Here is an 18,896-nt window from a genome sequence, read left to right as displayed (position 1 = left end):
ACTTTGCTTGATTACTGCTTACCCTCCAAGAACAAAAGGAAAAGGTAGTTTTTCAAGCTATGACCTAACTTATGTTAATTAGTTATCTTTTTAGGCTCCCCTGCAGCGTGATGAAAGATTGAGCAGGAGATCAAACCAAAGTTCTTCTTGATTCGGGATAGAGAAAAGCTACTCCTCACAGAAATGGTTGAGTTCTAGTTTCCTGCCTCATCTGCAATTTTTGGAGCAATTAAAAGAAAAAGGTAAAAAGGAGTTTCTCTCACATTACTTCTTTTCCCTTTTAGTTCAAGAAGAAAGAGAAAGAAAGAGGTCTCTTTTCTACTTGTATTCTCTAATATGAAACTCAAAGTTAAGAATTCTTTTTTAGGCCCATCTTGGTTTAATTTGCTGTGAATAATTTTTTTTTCTGCAATACTTAACCCCCAAAAGTAAGGAGTTTTCTTTTTGTAAAGATAAGGGTAATTGAATCTTACCCGCAGGGTGTATGTGGATTGCCAGAGGAAGGATTCTTGCCTCTCATATACAGAGTTGTATGGTTGGCTAGAATCATATAGTGGCTAATGCTTTCTGAATGTTTCAGGAATTGTAGTTGGGATGATCATTTATACACAATTTAAATGTATATCCAAAGTGCCATTACCCTGTTAACGTTTGTCATCTAATCGGGAGAGGATACAAAAGTAAATTACCTACGAGTCATACAGAATAGCTAACAAACAATGGACAGTCAAAATGGAGAATAAGCTGCAATCTGAAATAGATTGTCCAAAGTATTTTTCAGGAACTCGTGAGTATCAAGGACATAAAAATCATATACTCTTTACTAGCAAAAGAAGTTCATTTTTATGTAGTGTATTTTGGAGACATTAAGGAAGAGCTCCAAAATTGAAGGTATAATATGTGTACATAAGACATGCCTAGATGACTACAAGTAATCACTAGTTGCATGTGGCATAAACTCCGTATCACTGAAATACGTGGCTGAAAGCCATTATTAACAAGATATTCCTTCCTTTTCAGAAGTGTTGCTCCCCTGCAAAAATGGCATCCGTGGAAAAGTCATTGCAGCATTTAAAATGTCTAATTAACATTCCTAACAGCGCCACCAAGTGACATCAAAAGAGATGTTACTCAAATCTTTCGTATGACCCATTGCTCTTTGCCTTTTGATCTTACACCCAACATTTAAAATGTCTCTTAAGTGTCTATATTCACTATTGTGCCTTGACTTCTTTCTAATTCTGAGATGGTAAAAGTAAAGTATTTTTTCAGGACAAAAGGAGAGGAAAGTGCTGAAGTTCTCCTCTAGTAGCAGCACCTAAAGTCTCCCAAATTTTTTATCCATGCAGAGAAAAGCTTCAAGGACCTTCTTGTCCTTTAAGAACAAGAATCAACTCTACAAATTCTAAGCTATTTGTTTGTATGCGTTTGGGGTTTTATCCTTTTTTCTTTCCATATAGGAACACTGACAAGTAGAAAGGTTTTTCGGCTGGTGTCTTGACAGGTATTTCTTGGTGGGTTTTATTTTGTCTGTCATATGATGGGAGTTGCTACAAACTTTCCCTAGTTTTGTGCCAACCTCTTTGAAAAGCAAGGAAAACTACTTTTATAGTTTTTGTGTCATGGTAACAACTGTGATGACTGCTGACGTACAAGCTGCCTTTCATACTGCAGCATCATTTGAATCTGCTTTTTCTCATGATCATTGTTTTTACGAGTTGCGTGATAGAGTGGTGTCCTTTGCGAAATGTATGGAATTGGTGGTGTTTATTTCACCAGCTGTGAAATAAGCCGTTTATGAAGTATCTGTGTAAATTCAGTTATTCTTTTTTTTTTTTGTAGTTCTTTTATCAAGTCAAAAGAAGAATCGAAGAGAATAAAACCAGTATTTTGCTAATCCCTTTGGTTTATATCTTTGCAGCTTTGACCAAAGCGTTGCCATTTATTGACTCCAATCCCGTTTCTTTTATTCTGAGAAATGATACACTGTTGCCTTAAAGAAAGAGCATATTGTTAAGGACAGTTCTTCAGCGTAAATTTCCCCCAAAGTGTTTTAAATCAGAAGCAACTGTCCCTTTTATCCTCTTCCTTCTCACATCTCGTATCTCATAGCGAGCATACGTTAACTCAGCTGATCTTTCTCCTACAAGTCCCTGATCTTGGGTGACAGCTGAACCTATTTTGCTTTCCCTGCTGTGATATAGAAAGAATAAATCTGAGCTCTGCAGGGTCTTCCTGCAGTTTTAAGCCTGCAGTTCCCACGCTTACAAGTTTTGCTGCCGTGCCTATGTCTCTTACAGATGTAATCCAGGAAGATCTGTTTAGCTACTATTTCCTGAGCAGCTTAAACCAATCTAAGACCAAGGTGCCGCTTAAATGTGCAGTGCCACCCGCAGCCCCATTCGCTGTGCTGCGGTCTGTACCACTCGTACAGTCGTATCACCTCCATTTTCCGTCACTAGTTTTGCGTGGCCACTCACCTAAAAAATATTAGTATTCACGCTGATCAGATCGAAGATAAAGCAGAAGGAGGTGAAAGGAGCCACGTGGCCGAGGGCGGGAGCCTAAAGCGCAGCAGAAGGGTTTAAAGTTACCTCCAGCTTGTGCCGCTGTGCTCCTGGGTGAGGCCGCGCGAGGCAGCCGGGCTGATCTAAGCGCGTCAGCGCCGTGCGGGGCGCGAGAGAGCGGGCAGGGGCGGCGGGGCGGGCAGGAGGAGGCAGCGGGGGGCGCGGGGGAGCTGCGTCCCCCGGCAGCCGCGCGCCAGCTGTGGGCGCTGCGGCCATGGGGGGGAGGCGCCGCCCCGCCCCGCCCGGGCAGGGGCAGTGACGTCACAAGCGGGGAGCGGTGACGTCACAAGCAGGGGCAGTGACGTCGCAGGCAGGAGGCAGCAGACAAGGAAATTAAAGCCATGTCATCACATGGGGCTATTAACTGGTGGAGATTCCTCTGGTGGAAGTGATAGTGGTTATAAACCTGATCTTGCTTTCACTTAAGAGTCACATTATTTAACAGTCACGTTGTGGCTCAGATTTCCCCATTCATAAATTTGGATTCATTAGTACACTTACATTTTAAGAAGGAACACATTTCCGAAATAAAATTCGTAAGGTTTAAAGAAATAACAACAGTTGAAGAGCACCTTAGAGTCTCTTCTGTGTATAATCCATACTAATTTGGTAGTCCTTTTGGGGTATAATGGATGCCCTTTAGCTTGAGTTTTAAACTTGAATTCAAGTCCCTGATTTAAACCAAGGATACTAGGGACTAGACAAGACACCAGTGTAGTGTTTGCTAAATCATCACTCCTAGAGCTGTTTTGTTTTGTACAATTAATTATTCATTGGATTACAAAAAGAAAAGGAACATGAGGAAGCTGGTGTCTGATTACAGTTTAATGGTATGACATATGCCTTGAAAATGGGAGACCAAGATCTAGGACTCATCTCCAAGAACCACTTTAATCATTTATAGAAAGTGAAGAATCAGCACCAACAGCAGTGACTGAGACCTCCTCCTCCTCAGGACTTGCAGTGGTCTATCAATCAGTGCACTTCCCTTGCATACAAGTAGCTGGGGGTTTCTCTGGTCTGGGGGAGCAGAAACATGAAACTTAATCTGCTGTATCCTTGTTGCACGGCCCTACCACAGGGTTGCCATGTCTTCTGAAAGAAATCTGCCCTAAGTTTTTATGAAAAGCTTGAAAATGCTTATATTCATTCTCATGCAGAAGCTAAACATTTCTTAAGACTCAAAAGCATCTGCAGAAAGAGAAAAACAACTCAGAAACAATGATATTCTTTCTTCAAGCAACGGCTAAGTTTTGCATTTTCCCTTGGATGGAACAGAAAATAAAAGATAACCCCCAGTCTCAAGTTTTGTTTCACTTCATTTGTAAACCCAGTAAATACGCTCTTCTAAATGTAGAGAATCCATCTTTATGCATCTGTTGGTGGAAAAGTGAGCAGCCAGTTTCTAGGGTGATCTTTTTGTTTACTGCTACTATTCAAGACAAAATTGTTGTACTTTCAGGTTAGTAATGCAGCGGAATTCTGCTGAAATTTACAGTACTACATCATAAAATGCTTTTTTCTTACAGCTTATTAAAAAGACATCATTTACATTTCATTATAATATCAGCTGTAGAGCTAGAGTTAGTGTGAAGAATACAATTAAAAGGAAGTCATTGCAGAGGATATTTATGCAAGTCTAATATGCAAATCTGTTAAAAAAAACAGTATTTTGTTTTAAAGACTATATAGATTTTATTTTGTTAAATATCTGAGATCATTATAAGTGATTTACAGTGCGAAGCTGTACCCCAGCAAGGTTATTTTTCTGTGTGGAGTCTAGCTTAAAAGCAGTGCTCGTACCAGTGCACTTCTTCCCTACAGGTCACCATATGTGTGGTTCAGGAATAATATTCCTCTGCCTGCATAAGCAAGAGACATACTAGGGAAATGGCATCTAAAACGGAAGGTTTGCAGTTAGTGCATGTGGCGAAAACCAGTTCTGCAGCCACTCTGGCTCTTGGGCGAGAATTATTTCAGCCTTCTGTATCTTTTTAGGAGCCTTCCTACCTGAATACTCCACTTGGTCTAGGTCCACCTCCCCCTCTCCACTTCTGCCTCCTTTCCTCCACTCTTTCACCCCTTTTCCCTTCCCCAAAGCAGTCAAATGAAACTGAGGCTGTCTGAAATCGAATATACTGCAACGCTTCATTCGGTCGACTGTCCTGTGTAAAGGCCTGTTCATTTGTCCCGTCACGTCTGCCCCGTTTGTGTGACTGCAGCCGCTAAAAGACGCCTTTGCTTTCCAAGGCGAGAGGCTTTAGTGTTGCGCAGTTTTGACTAGATGCCTATCCAGAGGCTACAACCTTTGTTAATAATTAGAATTTGGTCCTCTAGCAGTCAGCTGAAGCACTGCATTTCACAGAGAACAGCATCCCTAAAAGGACAGAAGATAGAAACGATCTCCCCCAGGATTTCTAAAGTGACTAAAAGTGCTGAGTGAAAGGCTTAAAGTTAAATGAGAGGTCACAACCCTAACTGAACCCACGTTAGCTATGGTACCCCAAAATGAGCAGCTATTGCTTGGCTTAGCTATAGAGCATTAAAGTTTTAATTGTTTTTCACTTGTGTTATATTAAAAATTGTGCACCTGCACTGTGTGTGTGTGCTGCTTAACTGCTCTTCACCCATACCTGCCTTGTAAAAATATGAACTAAAAACAGTGCAACTCTAATTTGACTTAATAAACTCCTTAAATATAGTACAGAACTTGCAGAATTAAAAAAACTTAATTAAAATGCAAGCACACTCCTGTTGTTACACTAATTGAGATCTCCCACAGTAGGGTTCCACGGTTACAACTGTTGTAACCCTCTGAATGACTTTTGTCCAAGGACAGACTTCCACAGAAGAATTAACTTCTTTAGGTGCTTTTCAGCGCAGATTTCTTCCCTTTGACGACACATATGCTTTATCATCTTTTTCCTGTATTTGAGCTGCAGGGGCCAATTCCCTTTGCCTGGACTGAGGTGCAGAACCTGCTGGCTTAGGATGTGAATCCAGCTTGGGTTGAAGGCTACCCACTTCCTGGGGAATTTAGGTACCTTACCATCCCCAGGTAAAGTAACTTTACAAAATTCCCCTTGATGGACAAGCAAGCTTTTCCACGGATAGCTAGGAGTCGCCTTGATGCTTTCGTGCAGAGCTGCATGAGGTCCATCCCTCGGCGCACCCAGGTGAGTTCAGAAGCAGTTGTCGGTGCAAGTCGCAGAGATTGTGGTGCTCACAGGCAGTGGCCTAACACGGCGCTCAAACCTGGTTTTCCGGGCCGTACGTAAATGGTAACGAGGCACTCAAAACATATGCTGAATATTAGTAGGACGCACTCTACTATATTTACATGCTAAATGGAGTGTGCACTGGTTTCACAAGCCAAGTTCTGTTGCTCGGTTCGTGGATACCTCTTCCATTTAAATTAGCATGATTTATATAATATGACCTTCTAAGAGAGGTTTGTGTCACAGTAATCTATGTTATGCAATGTTAGTCCTAATATTTTAGTTGTTTCAAACATGCATTGGCTTAAGTATGTCTTTATTAGAGCTATTTATTCCAAGTTATAAAGTGTTTGTCGCAAAAGTCTCGTGGTAAAAATGTTTGGAAGCGTATGCAAAGATTTTGACAACAGCAGCACATTTTGGTGTACTTTATTTGAAGTGCTTTCTGGCAGGAAAACCACCGCACTCATCTTTAGAAGATCAGGATGTCAGTATTCGCTTAGCAAGAAATGCCCTTTCAAAAAGTCTAATTAAAACATGCATCTTAGAGCTCAAGTTCTGCATGGAGTTTGAGGGCATTAGGTTAATCATGTTAGATCATGGAGAAATTCCTGCGTTCAGAGCTGCACGCTAAAAAGAGCTCTTTTTAATGTATGTTTGCACTGTCCTTTACATTACGATATACTTCTTGCAACAGCTCTCAAACAACCAGTAGCTTCAGTCAATTATACTTTGCAGCTGGCAGGAAAATTAGCAGGAGGTAAAGCAGTAATTGTAATAAAGCTAGCTAAGACCAAATGGTGATTAACTTTAAATATTGGCAACTTAAAAATATTTCTCCTTTTCCACTTTTACTTCTTATGATAACTGCATAGTTTGCTCTGCTTACATTTCGGCAACTTGTTCTTGCTCGCGAAAAGCAGAAATTGTTTGCCTTTCTTTCTTCCAGGAGAGGAAACTACCAAGTTTCTTTCACTGGTTTTAATACATGCTCTCCGGCGAAAGCCTAAGGAATCACGGGGATATGTGTGGGCAGATTTGGCAGCCTTTTACTGCATAAATGTTGCATTAAATTTTTCGGTTGGATTTGGGGTTTTGGAAATACTGTCTGAATAATTAGGCGTTAGTGAAAGGGGCACATACACGATGCTACTACTGTAGGCTTTTCTGAAATTTAATTTGTATTGTTTCCTATTCTTGCATTTTTACAGCATGATCTTTCTGGGTTTCTTTTATGCGTTTCATCGTTGCTGGAGAGATGTTTCTATGTTTTGCTTTTTTAAACATTTTATCACAAGAGAAATCTTTTTTAAAGTCCTGAAAGCATCTCTAAATACGTGGAAGATGCAATAAAGCCCTCGGTAATATAGTTTATGAAAACCCGTGTAAGATAATACAGAGCGGAGGGAGTCTTTTGCTCCCTTGATGCTGGTCTGGAGACACAAAAAGCTCCGAAATGGAGCAAAAGGCAAAATCTTTTTCTCAGTGACTGTGTCCCTATTGCAAAGACGATGCACAAGTGTCACCTCCGCTATCCCTCCTGTGAAGCACTCGTGACGGAGAGGTGAGGCTGGGAGAAGGATCAGCTGGAATGCACTGTCCTTTGATTTAGGTTTTCACCAAAGGGGTTGTGACCAGAAGCGCAAGTGAAATAATAGTGCAGAGATGCTGGTGGATGTGGGCAGCAAATGGAAGTTGAATTCCAGCTCAGGAAAGCCACAGTGCAAGAATGCGTCGCAGAGTGCTTCCCACTACTCAAAATTGCTTTTACGTGCTGAGGTTTCACAAAGGTAATGGGTAAAAAGTCATCTTTTACTGTGATCAAGATGAATTTACATGAAACAAGGCTCCCGGGGGTTAGGAGGATATTTCTCGTGTGGACAGTGATGTCCTGCTGAAGGGGTTTTTTGCCTCTGGCTTCACTGAAATGGCAGAGGCCAAGCCACTTTCCCGGCTCACGTGCGTAGAAAAGGGGTGACGTTTCAAATACCGGCATTTATCGAGCGTTTCAGGACGGGTTTCGGGTTCCTGGGCCAGTACGTAAATTGTCCCCTATAAATCTGTCTGCTGACTAGCAGCAAACAGGGGGCGAGCAGCGACAGCTGAGTCACTGAAGCGCTATATTCAAAATGCCGCCTGAAGTCTGTGAAGCTGGATTTTAACGGCGGCTGGAAAGCCGGAGCGCGCAGAGGGGTCGCCGGCAGTTTTGCGCTGGGGGCGGCGGCGGCGGCGGCGGCGGCGGCGGCGGCGGCACCGGGACGGCAGAGCGGGACGGGCGCTTTGCAGCGCGACCCCGGCGCAGCAGTACGGCTGCAAGGGCGCCCCGAGCGCGTCTGTCCTCAGTCCGCGGGGACGCGCGCCGCCGTGGCTGCGCCTGCCCGTGCCGATTGCTGGGCGCCGCTTCCTGCGAGCGGAGGGGTCGGCGCAGCGTATTTCCTGGTTCAATAACTGCACGCGGCGAATAAAGAGGGCCGGAGCCCAAAACGTGCTGCCTCTGAATTGCAAAGCTGCCTTGCAGCCCGGGCGAGAGCAGGGACGTCTCGGGGTCCGGACGGTCGGTGCTACAGGTGGATGTAAAGGCCTATATGGCGGGGTGGCTCTGCAAGGGGACGGTCAGGCTCCTGCACGAGGCGCAGTCGCGTCCCCTTGCCGCGGGCCGGCTCCGCAGGCCGTGCTCTAAAAACCCCTGGGCGCCAAGCACGGCTGTTGGGATCGATAGCAGTGGCGCCAGAGGGTGCCCTGATAATAGTTCTTGCACGCCCGCGTTCGGGGGGCGCTGGGTGGAGAGCCCGGCCGGCCGGGAGCAGCCGCCTTCTCCTGGGCGCGCAGGTTTGCGGAGGGGGCGTGAAGATGCTTCTCGGGGGGAGGGAGGTGGTGGAGGAAAACCTGTGAACGTTCAAGTAGTTTTCCTGTTTGAGTAAATGCAGGAAAACAGTGATTCCTGGCTGCACCCTTTGCTGTTTCTGTATTTCCTTCGCTTGCTCAGCAGAGGATGAAGCCTCAGCAGGGAGCACCGAATGCTAGCGGCGTAGCGCAAGCCCGCTCCCGAGCCGGCGCAGTGCTCGCCTTGTGCGGGGAGACCTCGGCGAAAGCGGATTATTGCTTCTGAGCAATGGGAGTATGAAAGCCCTAATTCAGCAAGCTTTTAGGTGCGTTCCACAAGCAATCTCATTCCTGCGAGTACTCGCGGAGGTCAGTAATTGCACATGCTTGAAATGCTGAAAACCCGATTGGGAAAGGGTTTGCGCGGCAATCGGAAACCGAGGAAACGCTGCCGTCTTGCAGCCTCGCGGCCGGGGAGGCAGCAAGCGGCGCGGCCGGAGGTGCTGAGCTCGCGCTTCGCCGTTCCTCCGTGGCGCTGAAGGGCTGCTGAAATGGCGCCGCGGCCGCATCTGCGAGGGGCTCCGGGGCTGCACATCTGCACACGGGCTGCACATCTGTATGCAGGCTGCCTACAGGGCTCAGCTCAAACACCACTGAGCAGCACGTGCCCGTGTGTGTGTGTGTGTGTGTGTGTGTCTGTATCATTTCTGACGCTCCCCCAAGGCTGCATTTCCGATCGTGCTGCAGTTTGTGTTTGGGAGCTGCCCGGAGCCCGGATGACCGAGCCGCGCGGGTCTCTGCCTGGTTTCATGGCAGATTCCCTACGTTCTGGTGGCTGCCGCCCGCAGAAACGGCGGGCGCGGAGCCGTGCCGGGCCGCAGGGCTGCGCTCGCCGGGAGCCGGCGCGGGTCCGGCCTCCTGCCCGCGGGGTTTGGGGGCACGGGCGAGCCCTGGGAAGACGGGCGGGAGGAGATCAGCCGGGGTCAGAGGAGTGCCGGGTGCGGACGGACAGACCCGCCAGCTGCTTGCAGCCGTGGGGACGGCGGAGAAGCGGCAGTCCGGCTGCGGCTGCGTTTCCCGGGGGGTTTGGGGGGCGGCCGCAGTGGCGGGGACGCCGGGGAGCAGGCGAGGAGCTGGGGCAGGAGCCCGCCAGGACGGGATGCCCCGCGCTTTCCTTTTGCCCCTCAAAGCCGCCGTGGGCCGGCGCCGCCGGGGAGCCTTTCCCGACAACCCCCCCCCTCCCGTCTGGTGGGTTTTCTCCCGCCGATCCTGGGCTCCGTCCGCGGTGCCAGGGACGTCCCGCGCAGCCCAGCCCGGGGAAAGCCGCGGCCGCAGGGGGGGGACGCAGCTGGGCGTCTCTGCGTTCTTCTTGGCAGAACCCGTCTGCAATTTGTTCCCCCTCAGCTGGGAATATTGTGGCAGAAACGAGGAGTTTTCGCCTTGCAAAGGCCTCGTCGTTTCTCTCCTGGCCGTGATCTCAGGCCTGGCTTGCGTGCGACTAAGTCCCTCGAGGCCATTTCTGGTTCCTCGTGTAAAACTCCGGTGTGATCCCAAATGAAGCTCAAGAAACCTCGTTCATCTAAAGAGCAGCTGGGTTCTGGCTGCAGGCAGCGTGGGGGATGCTGCGGCGTGGACGCCTTAAAAGCCACTTTGCAATTGGAAGAGCTAGGTAATGAGCCCCCGGCGGGGAAAATCTATAGAAAACATAAAATATTAAACGTTCTAGGATATATTTACAATATTGGCTAATGACTTTATAGACTAAGCGCAGGACAGCCTACGCAGACCTACCCGACTAACTGTGCAAGCTTCGGCAGCCCCCCAGCCCCTCCGACCGCTGTGGATCGAGGGCAGACGCCGTCCGTCCGTTCGGGGTCCCCCAAACGCGCATCCCGGCTCTCAGTGCCGGAGCATCGTTCTGAATTGAGACGTTTCTCTGCGGTTTCAGCTCTCATCCTCTGGGTAACTGCGTCTGCAGCCGGGTCCCTGCTAACACCGTGCCGGCGGCCGGAGCCGCTGCGCTGATTAGTAACTGGCTGTGGCTCCCGTTTGCAAGTGCTAGGCAGAGGGTTATATCCAATGCCGCAAATAGGGATATAACTTTTCCAGTGAAACTTGGTGATATTCGCATAATTCTCATGATTGAATATACGCACTGTTCTTTCCTGGGGTGAGATTTAATCTCGTGTGTGTCACTTCTCTGAGAAAGCTGGAAAGGGCAGGTGATGTGGGCCAGGAGGTGAGGCCTGGGACTTTGCTCGACTCCAGCCTGTGCGCGAAACTTTGCTGCTGTTGGCCAGGCAGTGGCGTTTCTGTAAAAATCCCGGTGTAAATATTTGATGTAAATCAGGCTTTCCTTTTGCCTTGGCTGACGTATAATCCAGGGAGCTTATGAAATGCTATATCATTTTCAGATTAATTCCTGCCGAACGCTGGGAGTTGTGTTGTTTCCCCCCACCTCCTCCCTCCCTCCCTCCCTCCCTCCCAGTGGCATAATCTGCTGCAGATTGAGCTTTTTTCTTCAAATCTTCTCCCCCGAGAGTGAGTTTGCACGAAAGCCAAGATGTTTTCTGCCCTTAAGAGAGTATTTTGTTGCTAGCCTTCCCTTCTGCGTCCGCAGGCAAAATGTGGGGTGTTGACTAAGGAAGATGGCTATTTGCCTTGATTAACTGTTGGATTATTGCTAGTTTTCAGATGTCTTTGATCTGACGGGATTTGCACTAAAGAAAGTGTGCGGGCTGATCTGAAAAACCAGATCACTGGAGCATTAGGTTAAATAATCTGTTGTGTTATTAAAGTCTGGTTTCTTGGAGAACTTTTGGCTGCCATGAAGTATTTGGGGGGCGGGGAGGGGGGGGAATGCGACTTGCTTCCACGTCAGGCTGCTGAAAGCAGATTTTAATGGAAATTGTGACCTTGGTGTCTGCCGGCAGCGCTTGCGCCCGAGGTTTGCAGGACTTTTCGGCCGCGGCTCGCGGGACGGCTATCGCCGGCGGGGGCCGGGGCGCGAGGACAGGCAGGGCTTTGCAGCGCCTGCCCGGCGGCTGCCTGCGCGCAGGACAGGCACCGTCCCGTCCGTCGCCTTCCCGCGCTCCGTGCTGCGGGCGCGCTCGGCCTTCCCAGCCCGGGCCGTCCCCGCGGGCGCGTGTCGCCTCGCTCACGGGGGCGCACGAGCCTTGGAGGCGCCCGTGGTGCAGAAAGGGCCTTGTAATCCGCACGGCGTTAAGGAGCAAAAGCAGAAATCCCGAGCTGGCGTGAGCGTGCGGCGGCCTCTGCCCCCCTCCGCCCTCCCCCGTGCTACCGGCAAAGCGTGCCGAAGCGTTTTGGTCTTCCGGTATCTTTTTTTGCATTGGTGATCAGTCTGATAAGTCTAGCACACTGCTTCTAGCCGGTTGGTTTTGCTGTGCTTACAGGGAGTAAAATAATCCGAAGGTTTAATTCACCTTCTTACCTCAACTACTTAAAGTTTACGAGAATACTTGATTTTTGCCTGAAATATCGCACTTGCCGTGGGTGCAGCCACGCCAATCTTTTAGAGAGCTGCGTGGGCTTTCTTGTGCTTTTGCCGCGCGCGAGGGTTTAGGATGCTCTCGAGCGGCGGTGGTTCTTCCTCGTTCTCTTCCTCTTTGGAAACTGCGGCTTCTGCCGGGCGAAGGAGCCGCCGGCGGGTTTCAGCTCGAACTCGATGGGGAAGTGGTCGCTGACGCCCAGCGCCTGCGAGGCAAAGCAGGGAGGCGCTCGGGGCCGGCCGCGCACGCCGTGCCCGCGGCCGGAGGCGCACGCGCCCCTTGGGCAGCGGCACCGGGCGTTTCCCATGCAGCGAGTTTTCCAGACTCTGCCCTCGGGTCGGTGCCGCTCGCAGCGGGGAGGCGGGCGGGCGGGCGGGCGAGCTTCGTGCCGCCTCCGGAGGACAGGATGGGCAACGGATAAGACCGTGCTCAAACACGCGCTGCTCTGCTGCGTGCTGCCGGGCTTGCTTGGGAGCGGGGGGTTTCCGCGCCAGCCCTCGCCCCGCGCTGCCGTCCCCCAGGCCGCCCGCGCGGCGCCCGGGGCTGCACCGTACCTGCTCCTCGGTGAGCCGAAAAGCCTCCTGGAAATCAAAGACGTTCGCCGAGCGCGGCGCCACGGCCCCGACGAGCGCTTCCCCGCTGACCACGATTCTGGAGGAACGAGGGAAAACGGGACGTCGCCGCGGGGCGCCCGACGCCGCGGCCCCCCGGCCCCCGCCTGGCTCAACGCCCCGCGTCGCCCACCGCCGTGCCCGAGACGTGGGGCGCAGCCCGCCGGTACGCTGCTGCGGGAGCCGGCGAGCGATGGGCGGCGCGTTCAGCCCCTGCGGCGCAGACGCTCCCCAGGAGTCGCCGCGCCGTCGCTGCTGCGTGCGGCTTGTCCCGAGCCGGGGCTGCCTGCGCGGAGCTGCACCCTGCCGGCCTGGGGAGCCGGCAGGAAGCGACTGGCAGCTGAACCCGCTGCCACGGCGCCGCAAGGTGCAAGGCAGCAGTTGGGATGCAAAACTGGCAGGACGCCGAGGCTGGCATCCGCCTGAAGGCCCGCTTTGCTCCAGAAGCTCCTTCCGAAAGAGGCCCACTTTGGGATGGACTAAGCTAAGCTATTCCTTGTGCAGGCTGAGGAAACTGCTCGTAGCAGCAGGACTTGTCCCGTGCCCTGGGAGCTTCCCCGCAGGCCCCGGTTCCGCATTCGTCGATCCAAATCAGGAATGCGGAAGTCATGGTGCAGAGCAGGCCAGAGCGGCGCAGGCATCTGCAGAGGGGCCTTTCGCTGGGCGCTTGCAGAGCTCTTGGCGGATGCGAAGTGCTCTGGAATTGCTCGTTATTCACCTGCATCGAAGGCGCAGCAAAGGTGAGTTCTGGTGTGAATTCTGGCCATTTCTGCAAAACCGCTTGCCAGCAAACCTGCAAAATGCTTTGTGCTCCTGCCTAGAAGTGTTTGGATCTCCGTTCCCCTGGGCTCTCTTGAATCCCTGAAAGCCTCACGTGCAGATTGCTTTATGTGACAGGCATGGATGCATTTCCATATATTTTCTTCTAAGGGAGGTACAAACAGGGAAGGGTTTACTGCTCTGCTTACCTGTCGTATGGGCAGCTCGTGCTTCTCTTAACCGTTGTGTCGTTTTTGTCGCCGATGAGCCAGACAAATTCAGGGTGAGTCCTCAGTCGGATGTTCTGCCACTGCTTTTTTGGGACGTAGCTGCAGCCAGCGTTGAAGTCGCCCATGAAGATGAAGTTCTGGGAGGAGAATAGCTCTTCAGAATAAGACCAGCAATGGCTTTTATGGTCAACAAATGTTGCTAATAGCCATTGCAGTCAAAAAGGGAGAGCTTAGGTCAACAGCTTGCAGGGGCTGACGGTGGCAGCACATGCTAGTACGTTAGCATAAGAGCGGAAGGAAGCGGTACTTTTCCTAGAAGACGTTCTGTATCTCTGATATAATGTACGTATTGATTCGCTGCTGACACGGCTTCTAATACCTGCCTTTCCAACCCCCTCCTGTCGCACAGCTAGAGCAAGGCAGCCCGACTTGGAGCCAGGCGGGGAAGAGAAGAGCGAGGGAAGGGACCATTTTAAGGAACGGGCTGTTTCATCAGGCCATCAAGTTTACCGAGTAAAAGCTGGAGCACTCAATGCCGATATGTCAAAGAGATATTAGAAGTGTGGGGCTTCTGTCAACTGTTTGAAGATCACCAAGCTCTGAACATTGTCCCTGGTGAATCAGTGTCAAAGCCGATGCGGTAGCAGAAAGGTCTGAACTAACCTCGGTCGTCCAGCGCTGCTTCACATCTAAATACACATCGTAGAGCTCATCGATCTCCCGCACTGCTGTTTCTGGTGTGGTGTGCTGAGGGATTATAGCAAACTCTTTGACAGCTTAAAAACAAGGCAGAACAGGAAACAATAGAACAGTTAAACACGTAACGAATCACAAAGCCAAAAAACGTGACTGACTTGGAAGCAACTCTTTTTCCGAAGGGAAAACAGCTTGCGTTTTGGCAGTGCCACAAAGGACGTCGGCTGTGCAATCGCCCCGTTCTCCGCATTAGCTGCTCTGCTGCTGATGAAATGAGAACGTGCTGCTGCCTTAGCGCAAAGCGAGCCACGCTCTGAAGTCACGGCGCCAGCTGCTGCTGCGGCCGTGCCGGCAGCTCGGAGCACGTCGGCACAGCGGTACGGAGCGGCAAGCGGAGGCGGCGGTGGCCGTGGGGCGGCTCGCCTTCCCGCGCGGGGCTGCGTGCTGCGCTGCGCTGCTCGGTGGGAGCTGCCCGTGGAAGAAGGGTTCGTTTCTGAAAGCGTCTCACCGGTTTTGGGGGAGAGGAAGCAGACGACGAAGGGCTCTCTGGAAAAGGCGTCTTCGTCCCCCGGCTGGAGATCGGGATACTGGTAGGTTTGTTTCACCGACACCACATTTTGCCTGCAACAGAAGTCAGTCTGTAAATAGTCCAGCAAACATCGCGCAGGCAAATGGCCCCTCGCCGGCTCTTGGTGAAGGCCACCTTGACCAGGCTGTGGGGCGAGAAAGGCCGGATAAGCCGCTGGCTCTGCTGAAGTGGCGGAGCTTTGCCAGGGCAGGAGCCAGGCGAGGGGGCCCATGGCGCGGGGCACGGCCGTGGCCGGTGCTCGCGGTGCCGCGCCGCCGCCGCGCTCGCCTACCTGTAGATGAAGGCGTACTGCTCCTTGTAGGTCTTTCTTCCCAGCCTGTCGCTGACCACGTAGCTGTATTCTTCTTCTGGCCCTTTTGACCATCTGGGAAGAAAACAGCGTCTATTAGGTTTTTTCGATGTTTATAAAGGGCTGAGAAGGAGTTAACCTCTAATGGGTCTTATACGAGCGCCTGTGCACAAGCCTTGGAGCCGTAGATGGTGGGTTTCAGGGGTGGGTTATAGAGACCAAAAACCCTCTAGGGATCAGCTGCGTTCGGGGTGTATTCTTCATTGCTTTCTCTTTTATTCTGCACCCCCTGTGCCTTTCGCAGCCTCTGGCGTGATGTCTGTTCTTCGGGTGGTCTCACTTCTGCTCAGGTAAACGCTGTTGTTTTCTCTAGACTAGCGAGTCGCAGGCAGGTAATCCAGTATTATCTTTGGTTGAGCAAAACCATTTCTAACTGTGCAGAAAGGCAAACTGCACTTCTTACTCTGGCGTTAGCCGGGTGAGGCCTTTTTGCTTCCTTCCCTTTTCCTTGGAGTGTTGATCTTTAACAAATTAAATCTGCCTTAATGATACTGATTTTAAAAATAATTAATAATTAATAATGAATTATACTGATTTTAAAAATAATTAATCATACTTATACTGATTTAAAAAATGTCTTTGCTACACTGCTCTGGAGCTGGCTTAGCCCTGAGCTGCTGAGAGCTGCCAGAGGGTCTGGTCCTCTCCTGATTGCTGGGATAGACCCAAACTCAGATCTTTGGGTGCCAGGGCCGGGTCCTGCTGGTAAGTGGGACTGAAGAGATCACGGGAGTGGGCTCTTGCCTCTTTTCATCTCTCCCAACATCTGCCTACTGAAAGATTTACTTTTTTTGCCTTCTGAAGAAATAGCTAGCGCAGACCATTATCAGAGGTGGGATCTGGGCAGCGAGGAAGATCGTTCCCAACCCGGCCAGGCTCCGGTTTCCCCCCGTGGGTTCCCGCGCCTTGCAGCCCCGCTCGCATTAATCCGCGCGTGCGAAGCATCCCCCTTACCTGTTAAGCCTCTCCATCAGAAGGGGGCATATTCTGTTGCTGTTTTCCTTTATTTCCATCAGTAACATGATGTCACAGCGAGAAATGACCTGCAACGGGAAAGAGCAGAGAGCAGGTCTGTGCTCAGTATATTTTGGAGGCTCAGGAAGACGTTCGGAAGCGGTGGCTATTTGTGCGAAGGGAGGAGCGCAGTGCGCATCGCCCGCACGCGGCGGGGCTGGCTCGCCTTGCACGGGGAGCGGGGCGGCCGCCGGGGTGGCCGTGCCCCGGCAGAGGCCTTCTCCTTTCCGAGCCGCCCGCCAAGGCGGTGTGGGAAGTGGGAGAGGGAACCCAGGAGCTGTGTGGTTTGGGTTTTGGCTGCAGACTTCTGCGCCTGCCCGGTAGAAGGAAGTTTGCAGGGGAAGAGGCAGCTGCAGCCTCCGTTCAAGTCTCTCGTTTCCTCCTGCAGCTGGTTGGGTTCTGCTTCCCTCCCTGCCTCGACCCGCAGTCACGATTTTATCTTTCTTCCCGAGCTTGAGCCGAGCTGCGCCGAGCCGAGCCGAGCCGGCTCTGCCCGCCGGCCGCCACGGCTGCTCTGCACGCAGGATGCTCAGGGGCTTCTTTGTGCCCCAGGTTTTGTCCCTCGTCAGACTCTGCGGGTGTCATTTGTGGAAGAAAGGCACCCGTTGGCCCCAAAGCCAGAAGTGCCGAGCTGATGTCTTTATAACAAAAACCAAGCAAACCCTCTTCTCCAGCTGGGTGCAATGAAAGAAATAAAGCAAAAATAAGTGGTGGCCGCCTTTCCTGCTGGGATTTGGTGGGCAGAGTCATGCTGCTAACACCAAGTGTTCGGTTACGGTGGCATCTTGGATGAGACTTTCAAGCCTTAAGTCCAAAACAGGATCATTTCCCTTTAAAAATGAAGTTGTCTTTCAGATGCTTCAGAGGAAGCCTGTTGGTGAGTTTTGGTTAAATAAATTAGCAATTAGGCTTTTCAACTGTGTATCACACCCTAAGGTGATACTCAGTGCTATCCTGAGGCTACATGGAATTAGAGAAGGATATTTCAGAGCAATTAGCACATAAGCAAGGCAAAGAATGGATCACGAGATAAAGCTCTGTGGATTCAGAGCGAAAGCTGTTTTTTACTGTGCACAAAGCTTTTCATCCTTTCCTAACTAAATTTCCAAAGGAAGCAGCAAATGTTGTTTCCGCTGTATTCTCACGCAGGCTAAAATAGCTGCAAACATGCGACTCAGTGACTGGCTGATTTTTGCATTAGCAGTGTAAAATAATTGTCACTGTTTAGTCGTTCTTTAACTTGAAATTCGCCTGTGAAAAGACAAATGAGCTGCAAGGTTCCATAGATGAGAAGTCCTTGAAAAGCTCCGTTTCCCTCTCCTCCAGACGTACCTTTACGACGACGTCGATGACTTCTTGCCTGGCTAGTTTTGCTTCTCCAAAAGACTTCACGTTGAAGGAGCAGATTTTCAGGCTCAGCGACGTGTTGAAGCAGAGGAGCGAAAGCACGACGACGACGAGCAGCATCTCTCGGGCCTCGGGCAGACTGAGCTGCAGAGAGCGTGTCTGTAAGTAGGTGCGCGTGCGTGTGTCTGTGCGCCGTGCCGCCGCCCGCCGCCGGTTCGGAGCGCGGAGCGAGCGGAGTCGGCTGCGTCAGTCAGGAACAACCCAGCAGGAACTGCTGGTTCCCTCCTCTTCCCTCGCTGAGCGCCCTGCGAGGGAGCCGGCGCCTGGGAAGGCCGTACGGAGGCGGCGACCTCTTCAGCGACCCGGAGCGCTCGCTGTCGCTCGCTTCTGCCTTTCCCAGGGCCTGCGGTCGCGCCTGGCCGTGGGACGGACGGAAGGACGGACGGACGGCCGCCGGGGACGGCTTCACCCGCCTGCCCGCAGCTAAGCGCGTGCGCTCGCGTGCTGGCGGGGGCGGCCGCGGCTCGGCGGCGGGAAGGGGCTCGTCTGCCCCGGGCAAGTCGCCGCTGGCAGGGGGAGGCGGCGGCGTTTCGCGTGGCAATGACGGCTCGTTTAATCCGCCTCCGCCCGCTGCTCCCAGCTTTGCCCTCCGGAAGGCTCCGAGCAGCGGCTAAGGCCCCTCCGTGCTCCCCGGAGCGGAGGCCCGTTGCCCTGTGGCTCAGCTGCAGCCGGGACGGCTTGGCCACAGCGGGGTGCGAGCGGGGGACTCCGAGCACCGTCCGGACTAGTTAAACTGCTCCAGGCGGAGCCGACGCAAGACGCGGCTGCGGGCGGCGAGCGAGTCTCGCTGCAGCCCAAAACCCGCGACGGGGCTGCGGGGAGCGAGACGCGCGTCTGGCTGGGGAGGCGAGCGCGGCTCGCCAGGCCGCCTGCCGCGTGCCGTGCGTGCGGACGCGTTCCCTGGGGATTCACCGGGGTGGGAGACGGAGCTGGAGCGGTTGCTCCTAGCAGGCGCCGTGCGGAGATGCTGCCCGTGGAGCTGCCCCGGCGCTCGATAGTTAACACAGACATTTCGGCGGGAGGAACACGACCCTCGCTGTTCGACCGCCAAGTCTGTCCTTCAGCTAGAAATAACCAAACCGGCGCTGAGCCCCAAGGGACGGGAGCGAGCCTGTCCCGTCCAG

The 18,896-nt window shown here is 51.7% G+C and overlaps 2 protein-coding genes across 2 annotated transcripts in view; one reads left to right on the top strand and one right to left on the bottom strand.

The window, feature by feature from the left end:
• Window positions 1-12,025: 12,025 nt before the first annotated feature.
• LOC136993229 (deoxyribonuclease gamma-like) lies at window positions 12,026-17,850 on the bottom strand. The gene is made up of 8 exons (XM_067303724.1): window positions 17,698-17,850; window positions 16,306-16,394; window positions 15,274-15,366; window positions 14,922-15,034; window positions 14,381-14,493; window positions 13,697-13,854; window positions 12,672-12,768; window positions 12,026-12,322 (listed from the first exon to the last, which is right to left on the bottom strand). The coding sequence occupies exons 1-8, from the start codon at window positions 17,830-17,832 to the stop codon at window positions 12,188-12,190; spliced, it is 933 nt and encodes a 310-aa protein (XP_067159825.1). The 5' UTR covers window positions 17,833-17,850; the 3' UTR covers window positions 12,026-12,187.
• Window positions 17,818-18,896, top strand: part of ABHD6 (abhydrolase domain containing 6, acylglycerol lipase) — a 23,994-nt gene continuing 22,915 nt past the window's right edge. Inside the window, exon 1 of the mRNA XM_067303722.1 lies at window positions 17,818-17,873. The gene's annotated coding sequence lies outside the window, so the exon portion shown is untranslated. The remainder of the gene's footprint in view (window positions 17,874-18,896) is intronic.

This window comes from Apteryx mantelli, chromosome 12 (assembly GCF_036417845.1).
Source record: "Apteryx mantelli isolate bAptMan1 chromosome 12, bAptMan1.hap1, whole genome shotgun sequence".
NCBI classification, from domain to species: Eukaryota; Metazoa; Chordata; class Aves; order Apterygiformes; family Apterygidae; genus Apteryx; species Apteryx mantelli.
This window is presented reverse-complemented; position numbering and strand designations above follow the sequence as displayed.

Bases quoted from the DNA above. Each gene is read 5' to 3' on its own strand.
- LOC136993229 (XM_067303724.1), bottom strand. From the start codon at position 17,832: ATGCTGCTCGTCGTCGTCGTGCTTTCGCTCCTCTGCTTCAACACGTCG. The intron at 14,494-14,921 runs GTGAGACGCTTT...CTTGTTTTTAAG, and splicing joins CTTCCTCTCCCCCAAAACCG to CTGTCAAAGAGTTTGCTATA. The intron at 13,855-14,380 runs GTTAGTTCAGAC...TTCTCCTCCCAG, and splicing joins AGCAGCGCTGGACGACCGAG to AACTTCATCTTCATGGGCGA.